The sequence below is a fragment of the Monodelphis domestica genome, chromosome 4 (assembly GCF_027887165.1).
Source record: "Monodelphis domestica isolate mMonDom1 chromosome 4, mMonDom1.pri, whole genome shotgun sequence".
In the NCBI taxonomy this organism is placed as follows: domain Eukaryota; kingdom Metazoa; phylum Chordata; class Mammalia; order Didelphimorphia; family Didelphidae; genus Monodelphis; species Monodelphis domestica.
In genome coordinates this window covers 442,626,799-442,639,361 of record NC_077230.1, presented here as the reverse complement: position 1 = coordinate 442,639,361, position 12,563 = coordinate 442,626,799, and the positions used below count along the sequence as shown (strand labels likewise).

General features: G+C 50.8%; 1 protein-coding gene across 1 annotated transcript in view; it reads right to left on the bottom strand.

Annotated features, from left to right (window-relative positions):
- Nucleotides 1-613: 613 nt before the first annotated feature.
- The window catches only part of LOC130459040 (leukocyte immunoglobulin-like receptor subfamily B member 4), a 77,188-nt gene continuing 65,238 nt past the window's right edge, over nt 614-12,563 (bottom strand). The window contains exons 4-7 of the mRNA XM_056826290.1: nt 2,685-2,724; nt 2,548-2,585; nt 2,387-2,442; nt 614-2,210 (exon numbers count right to left, since the gene is read on the bottom strand). Of these exons, the coding sequence (XP_056682268.1) occupies nt 2,082-2,210; nt 2,387-2,442; nt 2,548-2,585; nt 2,685-2,724 (263 nt within the window). The 3' untranslated portion in view covers nt 614-2,081. The remainder of the gene's footprint in view (nt 2,211-2,386; nt 2,443-2,547; nt 2,586-2,684; nt 2,725-12,563) is intronic.

Sequence of the window (12,563 nt, the reverse complement as noted above, 5' to 3'; positions counted from 1 at the left end):
ACTATCATCCTGGCCATTCTCAACATTACTTTCTAAATTCATAAATTTCTCCTTTTTTTAAAGCTAAGTTTCAGTCTTGTATTCTAGCAAACGGTATCTTTCCAGAACCCCAGGAGTTCAACTTTAGTACCCACAACATGAGGCTACAGAAAGTGTTTGTAAGTTCTGGGACATTTAGCCTGGGCAGGTGCTTGGGGGTTTGGGGCACCCAGACAATCCCCCTCCTCCCCTGAGGGCCAGCCTCCCCCTCCTCTCTAGAGGTAAGTAGGCTCTGCCCCCTCTTATACAGCATATTCCCCCTCTACAGTGTAATGGCAGATCCATTGTGGGGAGGACCCAGACAATTCCCTATTTGTAATCATCATTCGGTCCCTCAGTGGATGTTGAGGGACCCAGCATTCCAGGGAGCATGTTCTGCTCAGAGGAAAGTCCTTTCTCTCCCAGCATCCCATGGTGAAACATTCTAGCCCTCTCAAAGATCTGCGTGGATTCTAACACCCTAGAAAGGAAGCCAAGGACTGGGGAAATGGAATAGGGAAATGGGCTTAAGCCAGGAAATGGAGCTGCATAGAGTGAATGAGAGACAAGAGAGCCAGAGACAGATCTAGTGTGGAGTCAGTCAGGGAGACAAGAGTGACCGAGATCAGCTTGTCCCTGACCCGTTTATTATAGGTTAACACATCATTGGGGGTTTCAGGGTGTCCTCCAAAGGAAGTCCCAAAAGGTTTAACAGAAGATACAATCCAATTACTGTAAACCTTAAAATTTCTTAGACTTATGAATGTTGGAAATTTCCCCATTGGGAAATTTCATACTTGAAAAATTTCCTACTGATAGTAAGAACTCTATTGGAATGTGAAAACCCTTGGCATGGGAGGGTCCTTCTCCTCCCTACTTAAGACTACTTTAGGACAGAAACCTTTTGCTGAACAATGGAAAGGGCTTTGACCTATGCTTAAGCATAGAACAGGAAGCTCTTTGAGTCATGATTGATTTTAGAATTGATACAATAGAGATACTTGGAATGACAGAACCAGGTCTTGGAAAATACAATCTCCACCCCTCTCAGTCCTAACAGGATTTAGGAAGGACTGCAACATAGATCAAAATTTAATTATTTGAGAATATGACCTCCAACAGACATGTGCAAAGCCCAGACCTCTGGGCGGTCCTGGGTTAAGCTAGAGCCACATTAGCACAGGGGAGACATCTACAGTGATTGGTAGATGTGAGAACTGAGGGGAGGGAACTTAGATGGTTTCCTTAAAGATAGCCGGGTCTGAGGAGGAGGAGGAGGAGGTTTTGCTCTGAGGAGGTTTTGCTCTGAGAGGTTTTGCTCTGAAGGAGTCTGAGAGGAGAGAGGTCCTGGAGGGAGAGCTCCTGGAGAGGTCTGAGAGGAGGGTTTGCTCTGAAGGAAGCTGGAGGTGGAGGCCCCTGAGACTGTTTCTCCATTTTGGTCACGTGAGTGATAGGGACTGATCTCTTTTCTTTGCCTCAGCTATCTAAGGGCTTGGGCCTTTGGCCCAGCCTAAGCAGAGGGGGTATTTAAGCCCTATTCCCTTCTCTCCCCTTTCTCTCTCTCTCTCTCTCTCTCTCTCTCTCTCTCTCTCTCTCTCTCTCTCTCTCTCTCTCTCTCTCTCTCTCTCTCTCATACCTTTCTTCCTCCTGTTTGTAATTAAAAACTCCATAAAAGGTTGACTGCTGACTTGGGTTTCATTTAGGAATTACATAGCTGAATTCCTTGGCGACCTTAAATTAATATATATCAGTCTTTTAAGTGATTTCCATGACACATTACAGAGATAAAGAAACAGACAGTAAAGCTGGGTGGGAAGGAGGAGGCTCATTTGAAAGTCCTTCCTGACATGTTAAACTTCTCTCTTCCTGGAACCCTGCTCAGAACTCACTCAGATGGTAAAGGGGAGCCTTGTATTTCTGCTTTTCCTCTTGGGGTGACAAGCCGAGATGCTAATGGCAGGGTGTCTTGGGGATGAGGTAGGACAGGGTCTGCCCTCAGGAAGCAGAGGGAGAATGTATGAAGGAGCATCTTCTTCCTCTGGTCCCCCAGGCTTGGCTGAAGCTCACTGGAGGACAGCATATACACTGGACTCCACTGGGCCAGATTGGGGAAGAGGCTCAGCCCCACTCTTGAGGCTTTTGTGGTCCAGCTGGGCGTAGGTCACTTCCTGAGGGGCCTCTCTTTGGAGAGCCTGATGGGAGAAGAGGAAGCAGGAGGAGGTGAGGGGACTGAGGGGACATTGGGGCAGGAGGGGCAGGACCCTGAGCCCAGCAGTCCTCCCAGCTGAGTGTGACCTGGGGGAAGGTCTCCCCCTCTCTTCCCTCCATAAGGACATCTCTGAGCAAAGGAGAGATATGAGTGACTCACAGCTGTGCCCTCTTGTCTGGCCTCCTCTGTCTGTGTGTCATCATTCACAGCAGCATCTGGATACAAAAGAAGGGATGAGGGGCCAGGATGCTGGTTCTCCCCAGGGCAGGCTTTGCCCTCTCACAGCCCAGGCCCTCCTGCCCTGCATCCCTGTCACTCACACACAGTCTCCTCTAGGTTGGTCCCTACTTGTTCTGATCTGTGGAGGAGGAAGACACAGAAAGTTGGGGGGGTTCGTAAAGGGGGGAAGTATATTGGGGTGGTCTAGGAGGAATGTGTGGTATGTCAGAGCTCCTACCTCCTGGTGGTCTTGATGTCTGTGTCTTTGTTCCCTTTCCCTGTAAGGGGGGGGGAGTCAGGCTTTAGGGGGACATAGCTTAGCCCATCAGATCCTCACCCTGAGGTGACCCCCAACCCCAAGAACTCACCTAGTCTGGGCTGATAACAATGGCGGTGAAGGCAAAGGAGAGAGAGGAAGAGGAAGGTCAGGACGAGGAAGGCTGAGATGCCCACCAGGATGCCTGCTTGGAGGCAGGAGAGACCTGAGGAAGCTGAAGATGAAGACCAAGGATGGAGAGACAGAATAATACTGATGTTTGTGGAGGCCCCTGTCCAAGGGGAAGAGAGACCCAGCCCTGGGGTCTGAGATGCCCCAGGGTGAGGGGAGGAGACCCAGCCCTGTCCTCAGGGACCCCCCCAGGCTCACTCAGTCATTCAGTTCTCCAGACTTCTATGACTCACCCACCTGGGGCTAGATCCTGTGCCAGGCCAAGAGGATACAAAGAGAAAAGAGAATAGTTCCTGCCCTCCAGGGGCTCACATTGTCCTGCATTGCTGTTACCCCCTATAAAAATCACTTGGTCTCCTCTGAGGAGTGGGATAATTAATAACAGGGGAATGGGACAAATGTAGATCAGGAAAGACTTCGTGTGGGAGGTGACTCCTAAGCTTAGTCTCAGAGACACCTTTGCATAGTAAGAGGTATAGATGAGGAAGCAGAGCATTCCAGGCAGGGGGCACAGCCTAGGTAAATCCCCAGAGGAGGGAGAGAATTAGAAGGACATTTAGGAGGATTGGTGGGAAATGAGGAGACCCTGGATAGAATATCAGCTCCCCTGCCTTCCTCCACTCTCTGTTGGGAACCCTCCCGGTACTCACCTGTGAGTCCATTCTTGGACTTGGGGCTTGGAGAGGAGGTCCCTGGGGATGAGGAAAGGGCAGGGTTAGGGGCTCTGCAGGGGGGTCCAGAGAGGGCTGGAGAGCTGGAGGGTCTGGAGACATGGTGTGAGCACAGCTCTGCCCAGACTTGCTCAGAATCTCTCCTGGGCTACTTCTGAGACATGATGCGCCTATGATTCCTGGGACCCCTGTCTAAGATCCTGGGGGGCTCTGGGAGGGACCCTCTGAATCCTCCTCAGGACTGCTTGTCCTGGCTGACTGCAGGGCCCTGAGGTTGCCCTCCTGGCTTGGGACCTGAACCCTGAGACTGTGCTGGATCAGTGGGAGGCTGAACTGGGCAGAGGAGGGAGGAGGGGGAGGAGGGCCCTCTGGTGCTTCCAGCTCAGGGAAATTGGGGTGCGGCACCTGAGGAGGCCCACCTCCCTCTATACTGGGGAAGCCAGGGAGAAGCAGAGCTCCCAGCCCCCTAGTTCTAGCTATGGCTGTGTGGATGAGGGGAGGGAGGGCCCTGGGGCTCCTGGGGCAGGGGGGAGAAGGGAGAAGGGTGGGGGTTCCTGTGCCCCTCTCTTCCCCCCTCCCTGACCATCCCTGCTCTTCCATCTTCCCCAGCCTGATGTTTCTTCTGTCCCTGTCCCTTTTCTCAAGCCCTCCTCTTGCCTTGGTTTCCTGTGAGAAACTGGGACTCAAACAAGCCTAGACTGAAGGTGGACAACAATGGGGGGAAGAGAGAGAGAGACCCCCACCCTGTCCTCAGACAGACTCACTGGGTGGGGGAGATGTCAGAGCTGAGGGAGTCGCAGATCGTTGGGGGAGGTGAGGATCCTTTGAGGTGCCTGGAACAGGGAGAGGAGAAGGAGGGGTCTGGGGGTGTTTATCATGCCTCCCCTCTCTCCATTTCTTACCCCCCACCTCAGGTCTGTTCTGTCCTCCTCTTTTCCTCCTCACAACCCTTCCTGGGACTGAATAAAAAACTGTCTGTGCTTGGGACCAACATGACTACATGGGCAGCTGATGGGGCGTGTCTAGAGGGGTCATGAGGAGAGACCTCATGGTCTACACTCTCTGAGGATGACCCAGTGCATTTCTCTCTGAGCCTCCTCTTCCCTCAGCCCCACTGGCCTCTGGGGTCCCCTGGGACAGGCCTGAGCATGCAGGGAGATGCCCCAGGGCAGAAAGGGAGCCTGGGAGGGGCTGGGGCTGCCTCACCTGAGACCTGGAGCACCAGGGGGGCGTTGGGGGAGGACCACAGAGAGGGGGAAGAACTATAAAAGCCGAAGCATCGGTAAGTGCCATTGTTGGTCAGAGTCACAGCAGGGAAGAAGAAGTAAGTCTGACGCCCCCTTCCATGGCTCCAGGTCCTGCCTCAGCTGATCTCTTCTCCATCCTTGCACAGAGTGAACCACCCATAATATAGCTCTGACAGACACTGCAGGGTCACGCTCTGTCCTGAGGCCACCTCAGAGCTGGGCAGGGCTGCCAGGGAGGGCGGGGCAGAGAGGCCTGGGGGGGGGGGGAGGGGAGACCCTGGAGTTTGAGTTAGAGCAGCCCTGGGGCAGGGAAGGGGCTGGGCTGGGCTGGGAGGTTCAGCTGTGAGAGGGCAAATGTCAGCTGTGTGAGGGGAGAGAAAGACCTTGGACAGCTCTGGGGCCAGGAATGAGGAGAGTGAGGGGAGGAGAGAGTGAAAGGGGCCGAGGTGAACAAGGTGGGAGGGAGAAAAGAAAGAGGAGGAGGGGGGAGAGAAGAGAGAAGGAGGGTGGGTAAGGAGGGGGAGGGAGCCTGCATGATCATCTGCAAGAGGCTGAGAAGAAGAGGTAGATGCTCCGCTGTGCCTCCTGATCCCCATCAACACTCTCCTCCAGGTCTGGGCTGGGAGAGGATCCTGGGCAGCAGCAGCTCCACCCTCTGCTCTCTCCTGGCTCTGGGAGGGGCAGGGCTGGCACTGGGAGATGTCTCACTAGCCCTGGCCTATCCCCAGGGAGCCCCCAGCTCTGACTGGTCTCCTGAGGTCCACCCTGAGCCTCTCCTGACTCCTATCTGGCCCCAAGATGGGAGCTGAGTGAGGAAGCTCATTGGGCATTGGAGAGAGTCCTGGGCCTGGAGTCAGAAAAGCCTGAGTTCAAATCCAGCCCTCGCAAATAGGTATCTCACTTCCTCTCTGCCTCAGATTCCTCATCTGTAAAATGGGGATCACACTAGCCCTGAGCTGGCAGAGCTGTTGTGAGGATCCAATGAGACAACAAGGATAATGTGTTTGGCACATAGTAGGTGCTTCAGAAATGCTGGTTCCTCCCCTCTTCTCCCACCCCCAGAGGGAGAGCTGAGGCAGACACAGGGGAGAAGCCAGGAAGGGCAGAGCCAGAGGGACACTCAGGGCCAGGCTGGGCTGGGGAGGGACCCAGAGCTGTGGAGACCCTGAGCCAGCCCTGCCTGGGAGGAGGATCTGCCTTACCTGTCACCACCAGCTCCAGGGGGTCACTGAACCCTGACCACCCATAGGATGAATGTCTGTAGCGGCATCGGTAGGGCCCGGCATCATGTGATGTCACTGATGGGAGGGAAAACTCGCCCTCATTTCCAGCTTGTCTCATGGCTTTCATCTCTGACCATCTGGATTCTCCCTTTTTCACCAGATACCACTGTACAGCCTCCCATGATCCCGTGCACCTGAGGGTCACAGCTCCCCCTTGTGGCACCACAGAGCCATTCTCTGCCCTGAGGGAGGGTTTGGGGAGTCTGTCTGGGAGGAAAGGAGAGCTGTTAGGTCCAGGGGATCCCCCTTCTGTAGGTACCCCACCCCCACCCCGGGTCCCCTCTCTATAGACTGTCAGCCCAGCCCAGACCTTTCCCAGCTCCCTCCCCTGGATCAGTTGTGTCCTCTGGGCATGGGCATTGTGGGGGGCAGGACTCACCTGCTGCCTGGGTCCTTGTCCTCTTGCACAGACACAGCCCTGGCAGAGAAGACCCTGATTACTCTCAGCTCCCCCAGCATCCCCACAGGAAGGAGAGAGACAGCTCAGGGCCAGGGCTTAGGGCTGCTGTGAGGGAAGGAGGCTGGAGCCCAGGAGACCCCTCCAAGAGTCCCAGATTCTCTCCTCCCAACCCCACCCTTGCTGTGTGACCTTAGACTTGTCACTCCCCTTCTCTGGAGGAAAGTTTCTCCTCAGCACAGTGGAGGTGGGGGAGGGGCAGGTAGGACTTGATGGTGGCTAAAACCCCCTCTAGGGTGGGGGCTGCTGAGGACTCACCGAAGCACAGCAGGACTGAGAGGGCAGGAGTCATGGTGCTCCCAGAGGCTGGTGGGAGAAGGGACCAAGGCTGACCTGGGACTGGTCTGAGGCACAGGATGACACCGGGGCCAGCTCTGCACTGTGTCCCCACCAGGAGCCTCTCTGACCAGTTTCCCTTCTCCTTCCTCTCTGTGGGTCCTACTTGATGATGCCATGCTGTGGGGAGGGTGTGGGGGAGGGAGCAAGGTGAGGGGGAGGAGGTTGGAGAGTCCTCTGGGTCAGAATGGTGGAGCACTTCCTGCTTTTTCCTGATTCAGACCCCATTGCCAGGGACGGATCCCCTGGTCAGCTTGTGAACCTTAAAAAATTCTCAGATCCTACTTCATAAGGTTTGGTTAAGACCATTCCCCATTTAAACAATGAACGAACTTAGATCAGGAATGTGAGAACTCTACTCCACCCCTACTTAAGCCTGCTTTAGGGGAAGAAACTCCTTGCTGAACAATGAAAAGTACTTAAACCCATACTTATAGTAAGGCAAAAGTTCTTAAGCTGTGCCTATTTTTAGATTTAATACAAAAGGGTGCTAAGTACCTATAAAGGTCAGGTAACTTGTGAATGTACAAGGAGCAAAGAGGTGAAAACTTACTCAGAGTTTTCTGGTGTGAACTTAATCAAAAGTTTAAGCCTACTTAGGTGTGAACTAAGAATGGTCTGTCCTTTGAAAAACGTCTACTGTGATTGGTAGATGTGAGAACTTAGGGGAGCCGACATAGGAGAAAATTCCCTTTAAAAGGAGATGAAAAGCTGAGAGAGGGGACTCTCTCTCAGGACTCTCTTGGAGACTATCTCAGAAGTACTCTCTCTGGACATGGAGCTGGCAAAGCTGAACTAGTGTCTCTCTGAACACTAGAATTTTGCTTGGGACAAATCTTGTGGTGAGTGGATTGAAGACGGACTGATCTCTCTCTCGTAAGGCTGGCCTAAGCTGGCCTAGCCTTTTTTCTCATTATTCCCTTTTCTCTCTCTCTCTCTCTCTCTCTCTCTCTCTCTCTCTCTCTCTCTCTCTCTCTCTCTCTCTCTCTCTCTCTCTTTAATTCCTCATTTGTATTAATTAAAATCTCTATAAAACCCAGTTGGCTTGGGTATATTTCATATTTGGGAATTTTTCCCTGGCGACCAGCTTATATTTTGATTTAAAAACAGACACTGTCTTGAAAACATATTTCTGCGGTCACAATTTAAGCCAAACACTCTTTTATCTGCCACAATTTATGTCTTCCACTATTTTAATCATCACCAGTTTCAGGAGCAGCCTTTTATCTTCCCCAAAGTGTCTCCCAGAGTTCTGGATGGAGCTACTTAAATGTTCTTTTTTACCCCAAAGTTTTCCAGGCTCTTAACAAAGCTGCAGCCTTCATAGCCATCTTCTCTCTGTCTCCTGATTCTCCTCCTCCCATTGCTCTGAATGGCTCTTCACTGCATTAGACAAGCCCTCTGAGGCTTGGAGACTTCCTTGAATCACAGGGCAGCTGAGGGCAGCTTTTCCTCTGGTGTCAGTCTGGATCTGCAGGTTCTGCTTCCTCTTCTGGAAGGAGGGAAGCATTTCCTTTGCTTTTCCTTGCAGAGAGCAGGTCAGGCTTTAGTCCCAAATAATTTTGTTCCTGAACATTTCTAGGATTGTTTTACGGTCACTTTTTATTGTGATGAACTGATTGGGGGGTTTGATGAATTGATCTACACTGATTTGACTCCATCCTGTCGCTGTATAATTGCCCAGTTAAAGGCAATCTTGGTCTGGCTTTACCCTGTTCAGTGAAGCAAAGTCAGGAAAGGAGTGTCGAAGTGGCTAACCAAAATGGCCTGGGCAGACACTATAAAAATGGAGATTTGAGCCCCAGACTTCAATCCCCAGAAGTCCTTGTTAGCTCCCAGAATTCTCTCTAACCTCCCTGAGTCTGAGATCACAAATTATTATTTAAACTGACTGCATCCGCCTACCCACTCTCTCCCTGCTTCCTCTTCCAAAGACATGTGTCTCTTAAAATGTGGTGTAAGTGAAATTGAATGGGCCTTTCGGCCCTCCTAACAATGTGCTTTCTTATTTCATATTTTCTTTATTTCTTAATCTTTAATAAACCTGTAAAAATATAATACTTTTATTACTAGAAACTAAAAAAAAATTTAATTATAACAGTTGACAACCTAATGGGACAAAAGAACTTCTCAAAAAATAAAAAAAAAAGATAGCCTAGATAGTCATTTTTAAGCCAAGTTTCTCCAAGGCTTTTCAGAAAAGCATCTTGATCAGCACACGTGAGCCTGTTTGCCCTTGATCAGCTTCTGCTGGCAAAATCCATCTTCTTCAGACCTGTTCCCGGCCCTTCCCACCCCTGTGGTCTCTTGCTCACCTGGTCTCAGTCCTGCCCACCCTTCCTGCCTGGCCTGGCTCACCTATTGCCTACTTCTCTGCTCCAGCAATTTGGACCTGTGATCTCTATCACCTGGTGACCCGCCCATACACCCAGCAAACTCTAGCCTTGGAGCAGACTGCTCATCACCCCAGGCCCAGGACTCACTTCTACTAGCTGGTAAAAACATTTTTCCCCCCTTAGGCTACAATTAGCCTCCTAGACTGGGGGCAGGGGATCACAGGGAGGGAGTAAGAAAGAGGAGAAAGAAGAGACTTTTCCAAACAGGAAACATGATCATCACATAATGCAAATTGTGATATTAAAGTTTCCATTTCCTCAAACAACCCTAATAATTGGGAATTCTCAAGTTGTTAGGAACGTACTTTGAGAAGTAGGTGAAGTTTATTCCTAGATGGCTTGTATTTGCAGCCTTAATTGACCACAGTTGAAGTTTGGATCTTGAGCTTGGAAATATAGCTCAAAGCTTTCTTGAATTCCCCCAGAATCTGGGGTAAAGAAATACATCTGTAAGATATTGTTACTCAAGTGTTTATAGATGTTAATAGTTAATGTGTACTTTGCAAAGGGATACTATTTAACAGAAATATCACATACCAGCTCTGCAAACAACTCAGGAATCTGATTTCGTAAAGGGATCTATTCCTGTCAGAAGATGATTTCTGAGGATGAAGTCTGTTGGCTAAGATACCCAAATGCAAATGTGTAAAGTTAATTGCTATTGTACTCATGTTCTGTTTCTGTCTGGTGTTCTGGTGTTTGCCCCAGTTCTGGTTTCCGCACTTCTGTGTTAGGGGCTGGCTCTCCCCCTTGTGACTTGTCTGCCTGTTGGGGGAAGCGGTGGCTGGACACTCTTTGGATCTCCAAGCGGGTCTCCACCGACCTGGGATCCCGGCATTCACTGAGGACACGCCCCTAGATACCCTGTGTCTGTGGCCTTCCCCTCCCTGTTCAAGTTTTGGCTACTCCCCTGTGAGATATGTGTTCGTAGGCATTTGTAAACTTGGCAACCATTCCAGCCTGCAGCCCTGGACATTGCCTATAGCCATCCCCCTCTCCTGACAATAGGCAGGGACAGCTCTACACCCATTCTCAGCTCTGAAGAAGCTACAGAAAACTTGGACCTTCGCCCTTTTCCCCTTAGATACTTGGAGAGGGGAGGCGATGGCAGGGGGCACTGAACCAGGTGGAGCCTGAGATTCTGGCCCTCCTGGAGGCTCTGTGGTTCCCCTTTGGATGGCTGGGCCTGCCAGATGGCAGGACTCACTTACCAGAAGCAGTGGGGAGACAACTAGCAAAGAGAATACATGACACCACACATAGGGGGGACACCAAACTGAGTGATACACTGGACAGAGACTTTGACTTTCATACTATGCACCGAATCTGCAAAGATATCACTTAGAGATGTGAAACATGCGTGGGTTAATCCAAAGGGGGGACCGAAGGAACCAGAGGCACCCGGTGAAGAGGGCTGGAGCCAGGAGACAGTGGGAGGCAGACTTTCCAGAAATCAAGCCCGGGACAAATGGGTACAGGTGGCTTTTTGTCCTGGTAGACACCTTTTCAGGATGGGTAGAAGCCTATCCAACAAAACATGAAACTTCCTCAGTGGCAGTTAAGAAATTAATGTCAGAGATCATTCCTAGGTTCGGGCTCCCACTGGGAATAGGGTCAGATAATGGGCCTGCATTGGTAGCCAGGGGGACTCAGCAATTGGAAGACCCTGACAAAATTGATCCTAGACTCTGGTGAGAATTGGATAAGCCTCCTCCCCTTTGCCCTCCTGAGGGCCCGATGCACCCCACATGTACAAGTATTACCCCATTTGAAATTCTGTTCGGTTGACCCCCTCGCCTCTTTCCTAAATGGGGACTAGAACATTTGACTGAATGTGATAACCAATATCTGTTCTCTTCCCTGAAGCCTTTGGACAAGCTCAGGAAAACTGTCATTCAAACTGTCCGGGCCACCCATCCCTCCCCCCCCCTTCCCCCGAACGTGACCTGCCCCCTTTTACAGGTGAACCAGGAGATCTCGTGTGGGTTTGGAAGATTCCTGCAGGGGCTCTCGAGCCACGGTGGACTGGACCTTCCGTGATAATACTGACCACCCCCAGAGCTGTAAAGGTGGTAGGAAAGAAACTCTGGATCCATGTGTCTCAATGAAACCTGTTAAACCAAGAGCAGCAGCACAAGGAGCAGAGCAGTGGAAGGTCACCAAAACCTCCGATCCCTTAAAGATCAAGCTTCATAGACACTGAACCCTATGGGAAAGGGAGGATGGGGTGGAGCTCTGCTTGGACTTGGTACTTTTGGGATTTTAGGAAATTAGTCTACCCTTCCAGGTGATTCAATACCGATGGGTCATCAGTAGGACAAGAGATGGGAAGGAATTCACTAGTGACAGACCAACCTGGGAGGAGAAAACCCCCCAAATCCTTTTTGATATGTGTGATTTATTTGGGAGTGAATGGACAGATCCCTCACAAACCCTTTCATGCACAGCCCCATCAGGGAGTCTGTATCTATCAGAAGCCCCTGTCTATGCTTGCCCACATACAGGGCCACCATCATGCAGATCAGGGGGAGAATTCTATTGTGCAGCCTGGGGATGTGGAACTGTTGCCCCATGGTGGCAGGAGGATCCCATATCATACTACAAAGGGAGCGATGCAGGGCCTGGGACGGCCCCCTCGATTTCAGGAATCCCCTTTCCCTGACTATTAAAAACCCAGAGGATAAAGGATGGTTACTAGGCAGGACATGGGGACTTGGGCTGGAGGTGAGAGGCCAGGACCCAGGGAGGGAATTTACAGTGGCAAATAGCTGACAAAATGCAACCCTCACCAACCAGCCAGAACCGAGAGGTCCTTGTGGGATTGGGGCCGGGAACCCACCCCCGCTGTCTCTGCACCTGGGCAACTAGTTAAGACTGCCATAAAGCTTCCTCACAGGGAGCAATCCCTCCTCACTATGCTCACAACTGTCTTTTTAGACCTTTTTTTTTCCACATCCCCTCCAGCATTCATTACTTTCCATAGCTGTCATGTTAGCCAATCTGCTAGGTGTGAGGTGATACCTCAGAGTTGTTTTGATTTGCATCTCTCTGATTATAAGAGATTTAGAACACTTTTTCATGTGCTTATTAAGAGTTTTGATTTCTTTGGCTGAGAACTGCCTACCCATGTCCCTTGCCCATTTGTCAATTGGAGAATGGCTTGATTTTTTGTACAATTGATTTAGTTCTTTGTAAATTTGAGTAATTAAACCTTTGTCAGAGGTTTTTATGAAGATGTTTCCCAATTTGTTGTTTCCCTTCTGATTTTAGTTACATTGG